The 21,260-nt window shown below is 38.2% G+C and overlaps 1 protein-coding gene across 5 annotated transcripts in view; it reads right to left on the reverse strand.

Moving 5' to 3' along the window:
- LOC110677132 overlaps positions 1-21,260 on the reverse strand; it is a 147,576-nt gene that overhangs the window by 117,869 nt on the left and 8,447 nt on the right. For all 5 annotated transcript variants that reach the window (XR_002500980.1, XR_002500975.1, XR_002500979.1 and 2 more), the window contains exon 2: positions 19,282-19,726. Coding sequence is in view for 2 of the 5 variants with exons in the window: in XM_021847901.1 (XP_021703593.1) it covers positions 19,282-19,287 (6 nt within the window). In the remaining 3 variants the exon portion in view is untranslated. The remainder of the gene's footprint in view (positions 1-19,281; positions 19,727-21,260) is intronic.

Below are 21,260 nucleotides of genomic sequence, written 5' to 3' on the forward strand. Positions count from 1 at the left end.
TGAAATGCAAACTTGGTATCCCATTTACTCAATGCCTACTTTTGTGGAATGTTACAAATATGCAGTTATGGGCAGTATAGGGAATGTCTATTATTAATTAGCACGGTATTAGCAGGCAAGACGAGTTAAATTGCTATTTATTGCTTGGGATCCTCAGAAATTCTCCGTACGTCTCTTCTAGTTTTCACCGAGAATGCCAAATAAGATCCCTCCTAAGAGCTTGGAAAGGATTACTCGGATAAGAATTATCATATCTTTAATATTCGTTCTGAATTTTTCCTAGGCATACCCTCTCAGACCAGAATCCAGGAAGAATTGATCATTGAAGTTAAATCTTGCGAACCTCACTGCATCAGAGCAGCGTTGCCACCATTGGAATTTAACATTGAAACAGTTTTGCTGTTCTGTCCAACACACTCCCACAAGACTACGGTGGTGTTATCTGTGCTTTTCATAGCGGCCATTTTGGTTATTTTAGTGATCCATTCCTTCTTTATCGCCATTTTTTCGTGGCATTTCGTCTACACTAGAGCAGAGCCTACTTCTCAGCTTCTCAGTGTTCTATCAGCGCTTCTTATATCGTGTGGCAGTTTTTAGAGAAGCTCAAGGCATCCCAGGAAAGCTTCGGGTAAGGTCTTAACGGATAGATGTGAGGTGGTTGAAAGGCAAAAGCAACACTACGACAAACACCTGAATGTCACGAAAGACAGAGGCACATATGATTACGTATCGGATGAAATGACTACGTCAGAACGGCGAATGAATGAAACCAACCTGATTTAGTATTGAGTGAAGGTAAGGAGCCATATACCAAATCAACACAAAGGAGGTAAAGATGACGATGGAACTGAACTCATCAAAATGGGACAGGAGAGGTTGCCCCAAATTAAATGTGATGGACTATCATGCCTGTTGTTCAACGTTGTACCGGAAGGTGTTAGGCGGAGAGCTGGGAAGAACAGTTTTCATAAGATTCAGCTAATATGTTTGCTTTGCAGGTGATATGGGTATCGTCGGCTTAACATTTTAAACGGTGATAGATCTGTAAACCCGCCTGTAGTATGAAGCAACAAAACCCAAATTGGTGTTGAATGTGGGCAAAACAAAGTTCATGCTAGGGTTTCGTTCTACTTCGTCGTGAGCGCTATTATTCGTCGTATCAAACTTAAAATGTGCCACTACAGCGCATATTCCAACGTACCTGCAACATAGATTCATTTTCCAAGTGTATTTTTGTGAAAACTGTCATGGTTTGTACACTTGTACACTAAACATGCAATAAAACTACTGTATTTCGTTAAATAATTTCTGTTCAATGATCCACTTTGCACTTTTTTACCGAAACCGCATGGACGAACACGATTTGAGAGAAATGCTTAACGAACGACACGAGTCACACCACCTTATGATACATGTTTCTTTCCGCCCCCTGTGTGACTTACTTCGCCAGGCACTTATTTTTACCTTGGAAAACCTTTGTACTTCTTCACTGAAGGATTTCATTCCAATCACACGCCGTAAAGTTATATAATTCACGAAATTTTATGAAATTTCCTCAACGACCGCGTAAACGTGACAATGTAAACAAAGTTCAATCCGTCTTACTGAGAAAAAAAGCTTGTGCGCATCAATGTGTACGCGATGCTCGACAAAAATACGATTCCTTTGATTGTGTTGTTTTTGCTGCACTGTGAGCAAATGCCATACCTGTTCGGTTAAAAGGAATTGTGGTAATAAGTTTGGGCTGAATTTTGATGACGAACAATGAATTTTAAAGGAAATTAGTATGTTCCATCATGCTGAAAGAATGGAGGGAAGAGCCCGTTGATCTACATTTTCTAGTAAAACAGTTCATTATAGCGTTGATATGTTGTGTTTTGACTACTCACTATATCACAGTGAGCCGTAATTACGCGTAAGTTGTGAGACGAATCTGGAAACTGATTGTGACAAGAATGAACGACGGATTGAGAATACAGGAAGATGCATTTTCTTTGCATTATTTCCAAAAAGAGATCAAGATTTATCAAAATCTTATTGTACAATGCTAAAGCCATTTTGAGAAAGAATTGTTTGGCATCGGTTTGTATCGGCATCATTCACTGCAATACTGGGAAAATTGCAGTGTTCACTGATCAATGCTTAATACGATGGATACAAGCACTTTACCCTAGTGAAATCGAACACGACAGGGCTCGCCTTGAAAGCAGTGTTACGATAGAAGGGCATTTGTTCATCTACCTCGGATCTTTGTTAAGGTGAAGATAAATCGAATTCAAATCTAAAATTTTTAAGAGCAAAAATCTAAAGAACCAAACATTCGTTTAGCTGAAAACTCGATCGATTAGTCACTAGTTGGTGGTGACCAATCGGTCAAGCTTTCAGCTCTACGGGTTCTCCATGGACATGAAGCATGGGCCATGCTGGAAGAGGGTAAGGAAGCATTTCTTGCGTTTAGTATCATAAGGGCGTAACTGCAATGATCGATTTCTCTTCATCGATTTTCTCTTTAGCTGATTACTCGGCCGGAAGACTACTTTTGACTGCTTTTTTCGATAAAGTAGAAAAAACTTATCGTCCTTCGTAATATTTCATCGAAAAATGTTACCAAAATCAATTGAATTCCCTATACTAGTTCAAAGTGTCGAAGCCGATTTGAATAAGAAGGCGTGGATCGCATCGAGCGGTGTGGCTTGAAAAGGTGCAACAAAACCTGAAGAGCATCGAGGTTGGAATGACCAAGTCATGGACCGAGTACATTGACGCACTACAGTCAAACCTCCATAAATCGATATTGAAGGGACCATCGACTCACGGAAATATCTAGTCATTGAACAGATATTCCATGGAAAGCTATTTATGTAGCTATCATAGTAATTATGATATCTAGTTTGAGTATGGTTCCATGAGTCGATATCGCGTAATGGAACATCGAACTCTTGGAATTTTGACTGTATTTTAACTGAGGTTTTATAAATTTAATTGATACTAAGGAAATAAATAATACCATGTGACAAGAAGTGAAGAACATTTGTAGTACGTTAATAATTTGAATCATCCGGGATTCAAGCCTAGACACCTTCAGCATAGCTTTGCTTTATAATCGTAGATGCTTCAACAAGGCTTTAGTAGGGTTTAACTCCAAAATTACTCCAAAGAATTCCTTCAACTGTTCATGAAGAGATTGCTCAAACGATTTATAACCGGTCCGGACAGAAGTTTATTTGGAAATCCGCCAAGAATTATTATAGTGGACTTTTCAACTTGTTAAGAATCCTTCTTCTGAATCCAAATATTTTATAAAAAAAATACAGTCGACTCTTCCTTATTCGATATTCCGAATCTCAATATCGAGTTAGAGAACCATAGTAAAAGTTGGTTTTCGTTGCTAACTCGATAATCCATTGGATCGCAGTTGAACTGGTTTTGTGTTCTGTAACTCGAAATCTTCCTAACTCGATGGTCCCATCAATATATAAATTAATGAAAATTTGAGCCAGAGACTCCTTTTAGAAATCCAGTTAAGATACGTGTTTGGACATTGAAATTGTTGACCTTTTTATTAATATATGGATTGGCCTTATTTTAGGACACTGTTTCAAAATGCAATGGAATAACAGTATGAAAAACAAGTGAAGATCAACTGAGTTGTCTTGAACGCTTCCTTATTGATGAAAAATCCGGTTTGGTGCCTGATGCAGATGTATTAATCGCCAACGAACAAATATTATCATCATGAGTATACAGCTTATCGCGAACACAGATTTCAACATATCGGCATCACCTTCACCATAAAAAGTAAAAACCATCTCTCATCCATTTCACCTCCTGATTTCAAGTAGCTTCGTAATGTTTACTAAGCGTGAACGAGTCAAGTTGAGATATCATACGGATGTCGACGACGATAATTACAAAACCATGGCAAACGACGGTGGCGGCAGTATAACCAAACCAAATATCCCAAAGGCCAACTATTCGTTATCAACGGGAGTGAAATGGAAAGCCCCCCTCACATTCACTAATGTGTTCGTCACTTTTATCTGTATTGGTCAATGGAGCTTGAAAGTGATCCGCAAACCAGCTGATTCAATTTAGGCTTTAAAGAATCAAAGCCTTTGAAAAACAATACTGGCATTGAGTAATCTTCCTCAAAAATACATCTTTGTTAAGATAGATGATTAAGAGGAATAATTTGTAAAACATCTGTATTACATTTATATTCAATACAATTCAACTTTAAACTCCCCATATAAGCCGTTAATTTTCCGCACTTGCACTCTTCAATGACCTACCTTCATCCGAAGTGCCTGACTTCGCCCATCCAAGCATCGAAACCGGTTATGGCAGAGAAATGCGCATTGATGCCAACTCTACATGCCAAGTTGCTCGAGATCAATTGTGGCACATTTCGTCAGTTTGGCGCTCTTAATAAATAGCGCCTAAGTTATATGCACATTTATTTACTGAAAAACTTTCTACAAGACGCCAAAAATGCTAGTAAGCATTAATAAAGCGCTATTTATTAAAATCACTAAAATTACTATTGAAACATATATTGACATGTTCGGTAATCCAATTCACACTCATTACGCGTCTTAAAAATGGATAAACTATACGTGAAATGAGCAAATTAATTTACTGAAATGACAATATCTCTCACTGTTGGCTCTGGTGTACTGTAATCTGCCAGCACTGCCATATCGCATTTGGTGTCGTTCGTTACTCTTTCACACAGTTCCAGCTAAGAAGATCTATCTCGTCTCTCGTTCGCGATCAGTATTACCTCACACCTGGCAAGAAACACGTGCTCTGTCGTACGCGACCGGAATGGCCGGTTACCACCCCGGCATTATTACGTGGTTACCGTGGATGGTTGGGAAGAGAGGTAGGTATACAAACATTTCGATGTGGTTCACTCAAACGCAGACCTGAATGGGTGTTTGATACACTTTAGATGCAGCGGGTTGAGGTGGTGATGCTCAACGGTGTCAACGGACAAGACATTTCTTTTTTTGCTTTGAAATGATGTCAGAGAAAACAATTTATGTAGAGTGGGTTGTGGCATGGATTTTCGGCACACTTATTTTAAATTTTCGGCATTCTGTACAGTTTGCGTTCATTATAGTCATTTTCAGAACAAACATATTTTTTATCAATAGGAGTGTTGGTTCTTTAACAAATTAATAAATAATCATATGTTTTATGGCTCTTAAGGTGAAGATGAATCGAAGCCAAACCTCACATTTTCAAGAGCACAAATCTGGAGAACCGAACAACTGTGTAAGCTGAAAACTTAATCAATTGGTCACCATCAGCTAGTGACCAATCGATTAAGTTTTCAGCTTAAACGTATGTTTGGTTCTCCAGATTTGTGCTCTTGAAAATTTGAGGTTTCATTCGATTCATCTTCACCTCAAATAAATTAATTTCAAATTTTCGAAAAACATTAATGCCCAAGAAGTGCATATTTTAGGCTTCAAATATGAGAATTTATTGGGTAAAGGGATAACTGTTTATTTGCAACACAACAATTAGCCTATCTTGGATTACATTTTTTACGTCGCACATTGAGTATAATTGCAAACATTTTCAATTGATCTTGAAATTGATCAATAAAATTGTTTTCAATTATACTCGTCAACTCAAGAGGTAACGATTGTTTGTTTCCTTATACATCACAATTTTGACACTTATAATACTCCATATACATATACAGCATATACAGTGCTGCTCGGAATAATCGCAGTGCATTCATCTCGTTATGGTTCTGCCTTCAATTTGTTGAGTTATGTCTAAAATGCACTTAAGTTGAACCGTAGTTGTTTTTGAACTCGTGACTCCATCAATTATGAATTTTTCGATGCTAGTTTCATACAGATGTATTATCAAATAGATAAGTACCATTTTTACAACAAACAATGCAAATATTTTGATATTTCTAATGCCTGCAGTATGTTTTCCTGAAACCATTAAAAAGCACTTAGTCCAGTCTGTCTGAACAGCCAACCTTTGAAAAATTGTAAACTCAGATCTAACCCTCTAAAGTTGACTATTTTGTATGAAAAATCAAAAAAGTTGCAAATGTATATTGTCCGATACTGTAAGTCAAACTTGAGATATATAAGTTAGAAATACGTGATGCTCATCAGCGCTTCCAAGCGGCAGTTTGTTGAGCTTATCCGTTATACAGCGTACAGCCCTTAATCCGATAAGCAATATTGTTTAAGTATTTTTTTTTAATTTTCTCATTAATATCATTCCAAACATTACATTCATTTCTTATATCCAGGTGTTCTGTGTTAGACAACACTATCATCCTAATTTGGTAAAACAAGTTTAAGATTTTATTAACACTTTGTTAACAACATATTACTTTTCATTTGCCGTAGCAGTTAAGATCTTTTACAGGTGAATTGATTTCACCTGCTTATAAGAGAAAAAAACACGTTTTCAATTTACTTAACCTAACTTAACCTAAATATATAACGTATTAATCGTGGCAATAGAAGATTGTAACAACTTTTACCTGAAATTATCAATTATTTCATTTGACATTTGTTCCAATGTTTCAACATTGGATATTTTATGTAATTCATTGGTACTATACCAGGGAGGAAGCTTCAGAATCATTTTCAAAATTTGCTTGTTCAAGCTTGTTCTTAAGACAAAGTTTTGATTTTCTATTAATAATGGGATAGAGACATTTTACATATTTATTACATTTGGCTTGAATGCCCTCAACGTGATTTTTGAAAATTAAATTCTTATCTAGCTTTTGGTTTATGTGGGAAAATTATTAGTTAAGTTTTGGAAGCATTAGGAGAAATCTTCCATTTCTGTAAGTATGAAGATAAAATATCCAAACTTCTTTGCAATCTACACGCAGGCTTCGTCCTTTGGCGGAAAGGCCTAAGTCATCCGCAAACAAGAATTTTTGACATCCCTGAGGTAACTCAAGTAAGTCAGATGTGAAAATATTGTATAATATTGGTCCCAAAATGCTGCCTTGGGAAACAGCTCTTACAGGAAGTCTTTCAGATCTGGAGTTCTGATAACACAGCGAAACAAAAATGACACTTTCGCGTGTCTCAAGGATCAAATTATGTGTCTCTAGTAGATTTTGGGTCGCTGAATCTGATGCCGTTCTCAGAAATGTTCCAGCCCGTCACAATTTTTAGCTACAGGTCGCCAAAGTTGTATAATACACTGGTTTTATTGATGTTTACATGAAATTTAAAGTATGATTTATCAAATTTTTTGTGATATCATCTACCAAACATGCTAAATAGGACTTGAACTTTCAATTTAGATAGAAATCAGTTCAAATTTTACGATAAAATTTAGGTTAAATCTATTAATTTCAACATGTTTGCAGTCTTCATATAAAATTCTTCATTTCTCTTATATGGCATAATACAACACTTTTCTGAACCACCAAAAAATAACATTTTACCATCGAAAATATTATGAACTTCGTTGATAATTATTGTTCTATGCATTAAGTTTAAATTCTGTGACAAATTGAGCAAACGAATTGCCGTACAAGTTGGAAAACTTGCATGCAAGTTGGCTTAAACAGTCAAATTTAGCATTTTCAACCGTCAATATCTCGAAAACTAGACGTGCCATGATATTTCTGAAAACGGCAATGTACTCAGCAGCCCTTAATTTAGTAAATAGCGGTATTTTGGCTCTTGAGACAAAACCGTGTTCCGCAGTGTAATTAATCTAAAGTGTACGATTTGATAAATAACTTTGAATTATTCTAACAATGTATGTTGGAAAATCAAAGTTTTTTAAATTTTACAATCAAACCTTCATGCCAAACACTGTCGAATGGTTTTTTTATGTATAAAGATAAAGATCAAGACCAGTAGAATAGCCTTCAAATTTGTTGGAACGGATCAATCATTCTGTTCAAAAAGTTTACTGATGGAGAAAAGCAAACTGATTAGGCGACAGCTAGAAGCTTCTGCAGGATATTTACCTGGTTTTAAAATTGGTACAACCTTAGCAGTTTTCCATTTGTCAGGAATATATGCTAATTGGAAATATTTGTTAAATATATTAACTAAGAATGATAAGCTTCTTTCTGGAAGTTTCTTGATGAGGATGTAGAAAATTCCATCATCGCTAAGACCTTTCATATTTTTGGATTTTTTAATAATAGTTCTCACTTCTTCCAAATCGGTCTCTCAGGAATTAACGAAAATGTTCTCTTGATTGAGAATATTTTCGACATCCTGAGTAACTTAATTTGCAATTGGACTAGTAAGTCCTAAAATAAAATTGTGCGTGCTTTCAAACTGCATAGCAAGTTTTTGATTTTTTTCGTAATTAGGTAGTTATAGTTTGTATTCCTCTTTCAATGCCGGTATTGGCTTCTAAGGTATATTCAAAATTTTAGATAATTTGCAAAAGGGCTTAGAGCCAGGGTCCAATTTAGAAATTTTATTTTCAACATTTTTGTTTCTTAACCTATCAGTCGTCGCGCGATTCGGCACTGTCAGAACCACCACGCTGATGTTGGGAGCGAAAAGCGTGCTTTTTTCACCAGTGTTGTACAAAACACAACAGCGCGGCGACTGAAGTGTTAATTGCGAAAAACGCCTTTTGGTTTCTTTCTGCAAATCCTGTCATATAATTTTCATAGCAGGATCGCGAGTGCGTGGAAATTGTCTTCTCCTCACTTTTTTAAGGCGGATCAAGAGTTTAAGATCATCGTCTATAATCACGAATTCAAATTTCACTTCACATTTTGGAATTGCAATGCTTCTGGCTTCAACAATGTAATTTGTTAAAGTTTTAAGAGCATTGTCAATTTCAAGTTTTGTTTGTAAAGACATGTTAACATCAAGATTAGAGTCAATATACGTTTCATATATATTACAGTCGGCTCGAAAATAATTGAAAGTGGAGCTGATAGGATTGAGAATCGCTTCATGGGATATTTGAAACGTAAAAGGGACATGACAGACTCAAAATCAGCATGAGTAACTAATTGGCTACAAAGATGACTAGAGTCGGTTAAGACCAAATCAATCGTAGGAGGATTTCTAGAAGAGGAAAAATACGTAGGGCTATCAGGGTATTGAATTGAGAAATATCCTGAAGAGCATTCATCAAATAAAATCCTGCCGTTGGAATTACTTTGAGAATTATTCCATGACCGATGTTTGGCATTAAAGTCACCAATGACAAAAATATTGACTTATTGCGAGTCAATTTTCGCAAGTCAGTTTGGAGCAAATTAACTTGCTGTCCAGAGCATTGAAAAGGCAAATAGGCAGCTATGAAAGTATATTTGCCAAGCTGTGTTGCAATAGAAACACCTAGCCAGGTTCTCAATATGTTTCAGTAATAATTGTTATATGCACGTTATTAGCTGTAAGAAAATTAAACAGCTCGTTCTCTTAACCATTCAGAGAACGAACATTCCAATTTAAAATATTTAAATTATTATTTATTGGATCCATTAGAAAAATGTAATCCAAATAAAAAAACGTAATATTTGATTCGTAAATTTTACACCAACTTGGACTGCTTCAGTTATAGTGGTGGCTTTGAACATTGCATCAATCATTAGATTCAATTGTTCAGTTAGAAAATTAAAATCAGAGGCATTTGATGATTTTCCGTTAGAATTTTCGGGGGTTTTTACGTTCGATTTCATACAAGTGGAATGGGTACTCATAGTACGATTAGGGGAGGAGTTCAAATTACCTGCTACGATACCATCAAAGGATTTTCCGTGGGTTTTCGTATTCGGTATTCGAACGGCTACTGACGGATTAAAGTAAGTTTGTGAACGAGCATGATTATGATCTTCCTGATGATCAAGCGATCGTTAACTGAAAAATGAGCATTGTTCAATACGTAACGGATATTATCTTTCATCTGCCTGGCACAAGCCTCAACGACTCTCTTGCGCGAAGGGCAAGACCAAAAATTTGACTTATGATTGCCCTTGCAATTGGCGCAAAAGAACTTATCGGTAACTTCCTTCACTGGACAGACGTCCTTGGCGTGAGATGAACCTCGGCAAATCATGCATTTAGCATCCATGCGACAATTTTTTGTACCATGACCCCACTTTTGGCACCGACGGCACTGAGTGGGGTTCTGAAAATTTTCTCCAGGTTTCTGGAAATGTTCCCATGTCACACGGACATCTGCTTTTTCTTAAGCTTTGATATTATGTTGATCTTTTTTGTTAAAGTGAACTAAATGATATTCTTGAGAAAGCCAGATTGGGTTCTCTTTTTCATAATGATTGCTTGAACTGGTACGGTATGAAACCGTCACGATACACATCAAGGCACTTTTGAATTAAACGGTCATTGCTTTGGCTTCAAATGGGAAAGGCCCATCGCAATGTGCTCATTATTTCCTCTCCGCCTTTGGTTTGGAACCTAAAACCAAGTTACTTTCTGTTTCGCGCAAAGTTGCAACAGTCTTTCAAATTTTATTGCGTTGAACTATTCGCGCTCTATTTGTGTTGCCAAACTTTTGGCCCCAGTTGTCCAGTTGCATATTGGATAATTTGTCGAAAAAAGATGTCGATTAACCTTAGAGAATCGGTTGGAAGCCAATCTTAGCAAAGAGCAAGCACCGAACCTAATAAACTTGTCTCGCACGTTTTGTCCACTCCAAATTGCATTTCGTACCCAGCTAATGAATGTGTGCAACCGATCAAACATTTCAACAGTCAGTAGGTAAGTAGTGTTCGACATTTTTTTTGCCATCGTCAATTTTCCAATTACCGAAACGAGGCAAACGACGTGTAAGATCGAACCGCATCGGTACCCGATAACCGAATGCACTTATGAAATTTGATTGTTCAATTCGAGTAGAGAAATCCCACTTGGTTACGCATGCAAGTAGTAAATAGCATGTAGTGGCACTTGTAGGGAATAGTCCGTGATTGAGTCCGTGATTGAGTCCGTGATTCAATCGACACCTGCAAAAAGCTTCCTTACATTGAATTTGTCGTTGAGTTCGATTTTTGCGCCGGGTGCAATGTAATATTTTTTTTGGCTGCTTGAGGACGTAAGGAGTTGTTCATAGATATCAACTTATTTTTCCCGATCAGCCTAGATAGCCACGTAGTGTCGGTAGCACCTGTTTCAATTGGCTAAGAATGGACACTAGGGACTGTTGGTTCTGGTGGTAAAAGTCCACTTCACAGGTGACCCCTGATTCATGGTGTGATGAGGCTTCATGCTTACCATGCCTAGGAATGAATGGTTAGGAGGATCTAAACAAAACCTAACCTCTGATGGACTCTGTGGCGTTACACGGTGTCGTACAGTGCATTGTTCCCTTCCTCTGCTTCTTCTTCTTCTTCTTTCTGGCATTATGTCCCCACTGTGACAGAGCCTGCTTCTCCGTTTAGTGTTCTTATGAGCACTTCCACAGTTATTAACTGAGAGCTTGCTGTGCCAATGACCATTTTTGCATGCGTATATCGTGTGGCAGGTACGAAGATACTCTATGTCCTAGGAAGTCGAGAAAATTTCCAACCCGAAAAGATCCTCGATCAGTGGGATTGGAACCCACGACCCTCAGCTTGGTCTTGCTGAATAGCTGCGCGTTTATCACTACAGCTATTTGGGCCCCTATTCCCTCCCTGTGCTACCCGGAGCTATTGTGACCTTGTGTTTCTCCTGTATAACCGACTGCGCTTCTTCACTTTAACGCCTGAGGCTAAAGAAGCGTATGAATATGCTGTTATTTGAATTAAACTAAATTATTAGCTATATGGTTCCACATTATACATTTACATAGTGTATTCTGTTCTTTTTCGCATTTGGAGACTTTCAATAGTTAACGATCTGGTTTTTTCACTGCTGGTCTTTTTCGTGCTGAGTTTGCCAAAAGCTTAATCCTGCCTAGTTTGGGTAGTGACTTTGATTAGGATTTTTCAGATCAATCTTCAGCATAAAAGAACAGCAACGATCAATCTTTGCAGACTCATGCAAAACGGTACAACCTAAATGGCGCTAGTTCAAGAACCTTACTTTCGTAAGGGGAACTTCTATCAAGGTTACCTTGTGGACCCAGTTTTTGCTACTTTCAGCAAACTTGGCAAGGCAAACTCGCGCTCCATGCCCCGTGCATGTGTGCTCGTTAATAAAGCAACCGTGGCTACACTCGTTTCTGACTTAACTACTTAACTGTCACAATCGATGTTTCCAATGGGTGACCTCAACAGGAAATACGTTTATTGTTCGGTATATGAACCATCCCCAACGGATGACTTCAAACGAGGTGTCACGCACTGCGTAACAAAAGGGCTTTCGCTGATTGTGGCCAGTGATTCCAATGCTCATCACATCATCTGGGGCAGCTCAGATATCAATTTGAGAGGCTCCAGGCTGATGGAATTCTTAAGAAGTACAGATCCTGGATTAACATAGCCAATCGCCCAACCTTCATGGTAGCTTCTAGGGAAGAAGTGTTAGACATGAAGCTCTGCTCGAATAAAATCTGTTACAAGTTGACGAATTGGCATGTATCAGATGAGGAATCATTATCTGATCATCGCTACATCTTCATTGAACATTTAAATGTACCTGCGCAGACTTTGCGTTTTAGGAATCCCCGGTGAACAAACTGGAAACTCTATATTGAATTGGTTGCGATCAAATTTCATGGATACTCTCCGTCTATTGAAAATCCAAATGATTTGGATGATGCTGTTGATACTAGAACATCCTACATTATGGAAGCTTTTGGAGAAACAGGTCCTCTGCAGTCTGTGAAGACTACAAAAGGGACCCCATGGTGAAATTCTGATCGGCTCAGGAAACAATGTCAAAGGTGTTGGAACAACTGTCGTGTAGCGAGCCAACTTGAATGACTCAGATCTAGCTGAACGGCATCTGAGTCATTCAAGTTGGCTCTCAAGGCTTTCAAGAAGGCTCTTCGTTCTGCTGAACGATCCGGCTGGATAAACTTTTGTACAAATGTTTCCAGTTTGAGTGAAGTTAGTCGGCTGAACAAAATCGTTGCAAAATCTAAGGATTTCCAAACGAACGAAATTCGCTTACCTAATGGTGACTTTAATTCTTCTGATGAAGAAGTTTTAGAATGTTTATTCAATACACATTTCCCTGGACATAGCATCTACGGATGAACCAAATGTCTTTTCATGTAGTTATGAGTCTCTGGCTTCGCAATATCGTAACTACTGAATCGATTCCCTCAATAGTGAATCGGGTACTCAATAGTTTTACTTATTTCAAATCTCCAGGAACAGATGGGATTTATCCTGTTCTGCTCCAGAAAGAATTTGAGTTTATCAAACATGTTTTGAAAAAACTACTTGTAAGCAGTTTTGCTACCGGGTATATTCCCAGATCCTGGCGTTATATTATTGTAAAGTTTATCCCAAAAGGAGGACGTGCGTCATATGAGGAAGGAAGCGAAGAGTTTTAGACCAATCAGTCTGACTTCTTTTCTTCTGAAATGCCTCTTCATGTGAATCAACATGCTTACCAATCTGGAATGTCCACTGTGACTCTTTTACACAAAGTTGTATGCGATATCGAGAAAGCATTCGCTCAGAAGCAATCCTGCTTGTTTTTTTTTGGATATTGAGGGTGCCTTTGATAACGTGTCCTTCGATGTCATATTGGAAGCTGCACGAAACCATGGGCTAACTACAATGATTACCATTTGGTTCATCAAATGCTCACAAAACCGATATCTCTTCTCGACATTGCGTCAAGCAGCGATTCGTGAATTGAGTGTGTGCGGATGCCCTCAAGGGGGAGTCTTGTCACCACTTTTGTGGAAACTCGTAGCAGATACGCTATTGAGGCAACTCAATAATAGCGATTTTCCAACTTATGGATTTGCCGACGACTTGATAGTTGGTATGTGCATAAGCACCCTATTCGACCTGATGCAAAGTGCTCTTCAGGTAGTCGAGAGTTGGTGTCGCCAATATGGCTTTTCGGTTAACCCGAATAAAACATCTATTGTTTTTTTTTACGGAGAGACGAAACTGCGATTGAATTCGACCTTTACGTCTTTTTGGCACTGAGATTCATGTAACTGATCAGATAAAGTATGTCGGAGTCGTTCTGGATTCCAAACTTCTTGGCCACCTCACATTGATTTCAGAGTCCAGCGAACCTTTGGTAAAACATGGGGCCTCAAACCCAAGTATATTAAATGGATTTACACAGCAGTTGTTCGACCAATATTAGTTAATGGATGTCTTGTGTGGTGGCAAAATGGCGAAGTGAGAACAATCCAATCAAAATTGGGCCATCTCCAAAGGATATGCTTGGTGGCAATGTCTGGTGCGTTCTCTAAGACTCCCACGGCAGCGCTCGAGGCTCTTTTCGACGCTGTGCCACTACACATACAAGCACTTTCTTGCTCTTACCGTTTTGATTCAAATTGCGGAGATCTTCTAATTCCGGACACTCTACTTTGTATGGGAGAGGTTTCAATTGAAATGTTTCAAAATTTCCTGTTTAAAAGTACCCAACTTTCAGGCGCGTTTTAATATGAATTTCAAATAGCAATCCATGAAAATTTATAATGCGCAACTTGTTTTGACGTTGCTTTTATGAATGCGGGAGTTTAATTATAATTTAACTATTAAAGTTTTTCTTTTCGTGAGTTGTCCGGAATTTGAAACAAGGTGTCCGTAAAATGAAGCAAAAGTGATGATGCGTCCGGAATAAGAATCATGGAAAGATCATTAATTTCTATTTATTTTAGGTAATTAAAGCTTTGGAATCCAAATCTTCGCACACCGTTCGGAAGTTGAGTGTTTCAAAAGTCTGATAACGCACAGGTATCATGCAATATGTTTCAATTTATATGCTTTTCAATCGGTTATACTTCACAGGGGCCTTAAGTGTCCGTAATATGAATCAAAACGGTATTGAGAAATCCAGTGTATCATAGATCTGCACACAATTCTTTGTTTGCCACTTTTGGTGAATTCGGAAAGCAGCATATCAAACAATATAGTATGTTGCACTGATGGTAATGGCTTGTGACGCAACTATGACGTGAAAACACACTCAGCACGCTTTGCGGTACTTGGTTCAGAGCTAGAAGGCGGGCTCAGAGAGCAGGAACGGAATTGGAGATAAGAGAGCAAAGGACGGCTTTTAGAGAAGCTTGGACTGCACTCAAACGGAAGATAAGTTAATCTTATTGCTACAAAGAGTTGTGCCGAGATGCAGACACCAATCCATGAAGTAATGCGTATCGAGCCGTTATGACAAAGATCAAGAGCCCTTCAAAATTAGCTCACATCTCAGACAAGCTGAAGTTGATCGTGGAGGGTCTCTTCCCGAAGCACGATTTAACGTCCTAGTCACCAACGCCGTACTATGAAGACGCAGAAGCAATCGCTGAGAAATGGCAAGTGTCTGACGACGGGAAGCAGGGAAACGACTAAAATCGAAGAAAGTCCCTGGTTCGGATTAGAGATGGGCAAAACGGCTTGTTTCAGTGAACGGATCCAATTCGAATCACTCGTTGAATGAACCGAATCTTTTGAACGGTTCAGTGGCTCAGCGGCTCGCAAAGGAAGAGCGAACTAAATCGAGCTATTCACTCCGGCAACATGCGTCGTTCCTTTCCTATCTTTTTCTCTCTCATTCTTCGTAAATTTTTCCCAAGAAACTAACGATACACTTGGTCAATTTCCCCTACTACAACCAAAAGGAAGAAGCAAAATGTGCTTTGCCATTCAAATGGGCACTTTTTCTTTCTATCTTACATCCCAAGTGGGTGGGGCAAATTTGTCTGTTTATGTTGAGAGCGCAGAGAGCACGGAGCAGCAGAAAACTTTGCTTGCACGTGTGGCGTGGCGCGCAAAGCAAGGCACGTTTCAAGCGTTATAATAAAGCGAAAAACGAACGAAAGAGAATAAAGGAAAAGAATCGGTTCGTTCTTTTTCCGAGTCACTTTTTTCTGATCCGTGCTGGTCAAATGAACCTAATCTCGCAAAAACAGACCCGCGGATTACTCGTGCTGTTGAGTGATCCGGATCTTTTGAACGGCTCCGATTCTTTTTGCCTCAGATTATCTAGTCCAGATGGAATACCGAACGTAACGCTAAATGCTGCCATCCTAGCATATCCGGACATATTTAGGAAGGTGTTGCAGAAGCGCCTTGGTGAAGGTAACGTTCTAGGAACATGGAATATCCAGAAACTGGTGCTGCTACGAAAACCAGGAAAGCCACTGGGAGATCCAGCCTCGCTTAGGCCCATTTGCCTGCTGGATACGCTCGGAAAACTCCTGGAAAGAATCATCCTTAACAGGCTGACGAAGTGCGCGGAGAGTGAGCACGGGTTGTCGCAAATGCAGTTTGGATTCCGCTAAGGCTTATCGACGGTAGACGCAATTCGAGCAGTGCTCGAGTGAGCTGAAAAGGCGGCGAAGCATAAACGAGGAGGAAATCGACACTGCAAACGCATTCAACAGCGCCATCTGGGAGGCCATCACCGCAGCCCTATACAGAATGCAGGCTCCTGACTACTATCTGTGCAAGATCCTGAAGATCTACTTCCAAATCCAGAATCCTAGTGTACGAAACAAGTGAAGGGCAGAAGTCAATACAAGTGACAGCGGGCGTCCCTCAAAGTTCCATTTTCGGTCCAACTATGGGCGAGACGCTGGAAGAGGTGGAGATTTCAGTGTTGGAAACAATTGACACAATCGAGGGTTGGATGAGCGGAATCAAACTGCAGATAGCTCACCACAAAACAGAGATCATAGGAGCCTTGGCGTGTGGCCGGCCCCAAATTGCAAGTGAAGAAACAGAGACAAATCGCAGCCAGAGCGAATAGAGTCAGAAGCTAAATGGAGTAGAGGCATCAACAAGCCCTCAGCCCCCTGTAGTAATATCTTAATGTAGTTCCAGGGGGACATCGGACTTGTCGCTCAAGCCAAATAAAGGTGGCGTGGTACAGAGTCATTTTTCCCTTTTTTCTCTGTACCGCACTCGAAACGTGCATCCGTAATAGACCGTTGAGCCTAAACCCCATTAGCATCCCAGATAGCACAGGTAGGTGAAAGTTTCTAGCTTTGCTAGAAGTGCAAAAATTCTATTTAATAAACACTGATGGCTTCCTTCTTGAAGGTAGAGCTTATGCTGGTGTATATTCTCGTGAGCTTGGGCTGAATTAGTTTTACTCACTTGGTAGACACTGTGTGGAATAGAATTAGCACTTCAATAGCGCGTAATGGGTAAAGTGGTATACAGTGGCCCAATTTCATATTCGTACAGGATACTGATTCCACATCAAGTTAGCAAAAAACTATTAAATGAAGTATTGAGCTACAAATACTTTATCCACATTGAAGGTAATAGGTGTCATCTATTGTTTGCCAATCACAAAATGTTTCCATTTACATTCATCTTTGGATTAATAGAAAAGTATTGAATTGATGTCTAAAATTCACCCAATTCCATATTCGTACACCTGCCAAAATTCAAACGCACAACGTTCAAAACTAAATTTAGAAGCTCTATTTGATTACTGAAGTGCTTTATTATGATGTTCAGATGTAGTGAAATACATTTGGACAATTTATGAGTGGACATATATAAAATTTAGGTAAAATTATGAGAATTGCCAGTTTTCCAATGATTTTTGCTATAAAATCCAATGATTCGAACAATAACGTTTATTTTTGTCATTGGATCCAATCTATAGATTATACTCGTAAGCTCTTATAGAAATTTAGTTGAAATATATACAGTTTACAGAAATCATAAACAGTTTTTATTCATTTTGAGTTCAGAAAATTGTTGTGCCATAAGTTCAAAACTCTTCTAAAATGATATTTTTAATCAATGTAAACCAAATTTTTATTCTAAACAACAGGTAAATGTTAATTTTGAATTTGTCTGTAAAAATAATTTGAACTACGAACTTCGTTTTACAATAAAGTACCCTAAGCTACGCTGTACATACCTCCACATAACTGATGTCATCGTAATATTCAATTATCTTTGAAATAATATTTAAATTATATTCAAAATAGCACCCTATTTTGCAATTTATTGATTTTATAAGAAAAATACAAAATAACTTGAATCAGCAGAGAGCATTGATACACTAATTAATAGAATATATCCTGTTGTTTTCATCATTTTAAAAACACGTTTGTGTTGCGGTTATGGCAATAATATTTATTCTATAAATCTCTATAATCATGTATGGTAGTAAAATGTAAATTAAAAATGATAATTACGCAATGTTTTGATAGGAACATTAACTATGGATTATGTATATACATTTAGGAGCCAAACATAGAGAAATTGACTAAAATTTTTGGTTTTGGATTTGTTATAAATATTATATTACCTAAGATTCAAAAGTATAAGTTGTCGATATCCACTCTTAGCTACTCTAAAACTGATTATATTTTTTTGAAACTTGTGCAATATTCGCAATTATCATTCCTAAGGAAGTGATGTTGAAAAAAATGCCATTTATTGTTCGACTTACCGAATATTTTAGCAAAAAACATGGGAAAACTGGTATTTTTCTTAAATTTACTTAAGTTTCAAATATATCTGGTTATAAATTTTCCAAATGGATTCTACTGCATCTGAACAACACAACGAAGAGCTTAAGTAGTCATGTAGTCCATTAAAAAATAGTTTTGAATGCTGTATATTTCTTTTTGTTAGGTGTACGAATATGGAATTGGGTCAATTATAGACACAATCTCAATACTTTTCCATTATTCCAAAGATTTAAGCAAATGAATACAGTTTGTCATTGCCAAACAATAGATGACACCTATAACCTTCATTATTGATAAAGTATATCGAAGTCCATGCACCATATAATAGTTTTATACCAACTTGATATGAAAACAGTGCCCCGTACGAAAATGAAATTGAGCCACTGTACTTCTGTTCAGATGGTCAGGCTGCTATAAAAGTTCTTGCTTTAGATAACTCAAGGTCTAGGCAATTTATCGTATGTCAAACTCCAATAGAGGAGCTGAATTTTTCAACTCTGTAAATGTTGTATGAATTGGCTGATAGACCTGAGCCAGCTATTCCAGTTTCGAAGTGCTGAATGAAGCTTCAGATGAACTCGTTAACACAATACAAGCAATACCGGAATAGTTTTGAATTGTGTCGATAAACAAAATTGTACATTACTGTATTTTACAAATTCGTCAAAGCAAAGGCAATTAGTAATACTATGTAGTGGCACAATAGGGCATAGCTATGTTTATTCCGTGATTCAATCGACACCTGGAAAAAAGCTTCCTTACCTTCATGTTGTCGTTGAGTCCGCTTTTCGGAACCTGGGTGCAATGTGATGTCGTTTGGCGGTGCTTGGTTACGCGTGTCCTAATTTGATCCTTGTCCCGGAAGGTAGTAATCCTCTTACTACCCGGTGACGTTCTTCTGCTTGTCAACTAGCAGGCAAAGCCCGCAGCAGCAGCAGCAGTAGTAGCCGTAAACAATGGCAGGTGATTAATTACAGGCGATGACAGAATTAGTTTGCAGCACTTCCTTCGCGACTAAAGTCGACCGTATTTTTTTTTGTTCGAGGGTGGGATGCGATGACGAGGACACTTTGTACTGGTAAAATGTACTGGCACACCACTTTCTCGAACTTTATCCTTTCGCTGTGCGCTCGGGACTCTCTGCAACACTCTTCGTGCCAAAAAATAATCGGAATTTCACTGACTTAACGCTCGAACATAAAACGAACTAAAACCAAGAGGAAACAAAGAAGATGAAATGAGAGCAATAAGCATCACAGCGTGCTGTTGGAGCTTATGCTTGGGGAAATGCATTGGTACTTAGTACGCTTTGGGGTGGTCCAAATTTGTGCTAACGAAATCACGTTCAGTTTTCAAGTCAACGCTCATTTCAAATTGTGGAAAATCTGGGCCACCCTAAATCGTGTCTTTATTTCCCAAGATTTGATTTTATGTCGTTGTTTTCCCAGTTGCGCATTTTATGGGTTTGAGGTTTTGTTCCGGCATTGAATGAAATTATCATTTCTGTTCATTAGACACAGCCATGTCGAAGTGAGCATTAGTCTCAGAAAAGTTTGTCATTCATCACTAGTGCATTGTATTATTTCACAGTATTTTTCCGGTGCGGATGGGTTGTTGCATTACACTCAGTCAGATACGGTGCCTCCATACAAGTTGCAACGAAAATGCGCACTGTCCCCCTTGAGGGCCTTTGGGTCGACGACGAAATGAAGTGTGTTGCTGTGTTGTGATGCGATTTATAGCAAAGAGATTGAATTTCTCCATCACGAATGAGTTACTCTTCTCTAGGTGGCTATTTAAGGTTAATATTGGATAACATAAGTAGAATTTGTGTTCTGAGAGTTGTTTTATCCATGTTTAAGGGTCAATTAAGGTTCAGATTTATTGCGCTGCGGAACACGTTTTTGTGTCAAGCACCAAAATACCGATATTTATTGAATTACGAGTTGCTGAATCCTTTACTATCTTCAAAAATATAACAGGACGTCTAGTTTTTGAGATATTGACTGTTGAAAACGCAAAATTTGACTATTTAGCCAACTTGCATGCAAGTTTGCAAGCTTGTATGGCAATTCATTCATTGCTTCAGAATTCAAATTTCATGTGTATAACACTATTTGGTATTGTCATATAAGAGAAACGAAAAAAAAATCGTATGGAAGCTGCAAGCATGTTGAAAAAATCGATTCAATCTAAATTTAATCGTGCAATATCAACCAAATTATATCTGAAATTAAAACTAAGGTCCTATTTTTCATGCTTGGTGGATAAGATCTCGAAAAAGTTTGATATAACATGTTTTTAAATTTATGTAAACATCAATGAAACCAATGTTTGATACAACTTTGGCGACCTCCAACTCCAGCAACCTCCGACTAGCAACTCCAAATCTACCGGAGACACATAATTTGATTCTTGGGACACGCAAAAATGTCTTCTTGTTACGCTGTGTAATTGATCAAACTTTTCGCAGTTATGCACACATATCAACATTTCAAATGCATTGCACCCATTTGAAACTGATAAATTAATTTACGTTACACCTGAAATGACTCGTTCATATGTGTAAAACAACAGACAGCTCGTACATCGACTTTTTTTTTATTACACGATTCAACAGGTTTAACCATCGATTATTACGCAATGTGTTATGCATCGCGCGCTGCAACATCCTAGTTAATGCGAAGTGAGGGCATCAATTACGGCTCCGAATCTAGTGATAAAACAAAGGAAAAATATTG

This window comes from Aedes aegypti, chromosome 1, assembly GCF_002204515.2.
Source record: "Aedes aegypti strain LVP_AGWG chromosome 1, AaegL5.0 Primary Assembly, whole genome shotgun sequence".
Classification (NCBI taxonomy): Eukaryota; Metazoa; Arthropoda; class Insecta; order Diptera; family Culicidae; genus Aedes; species Aedes aegypti.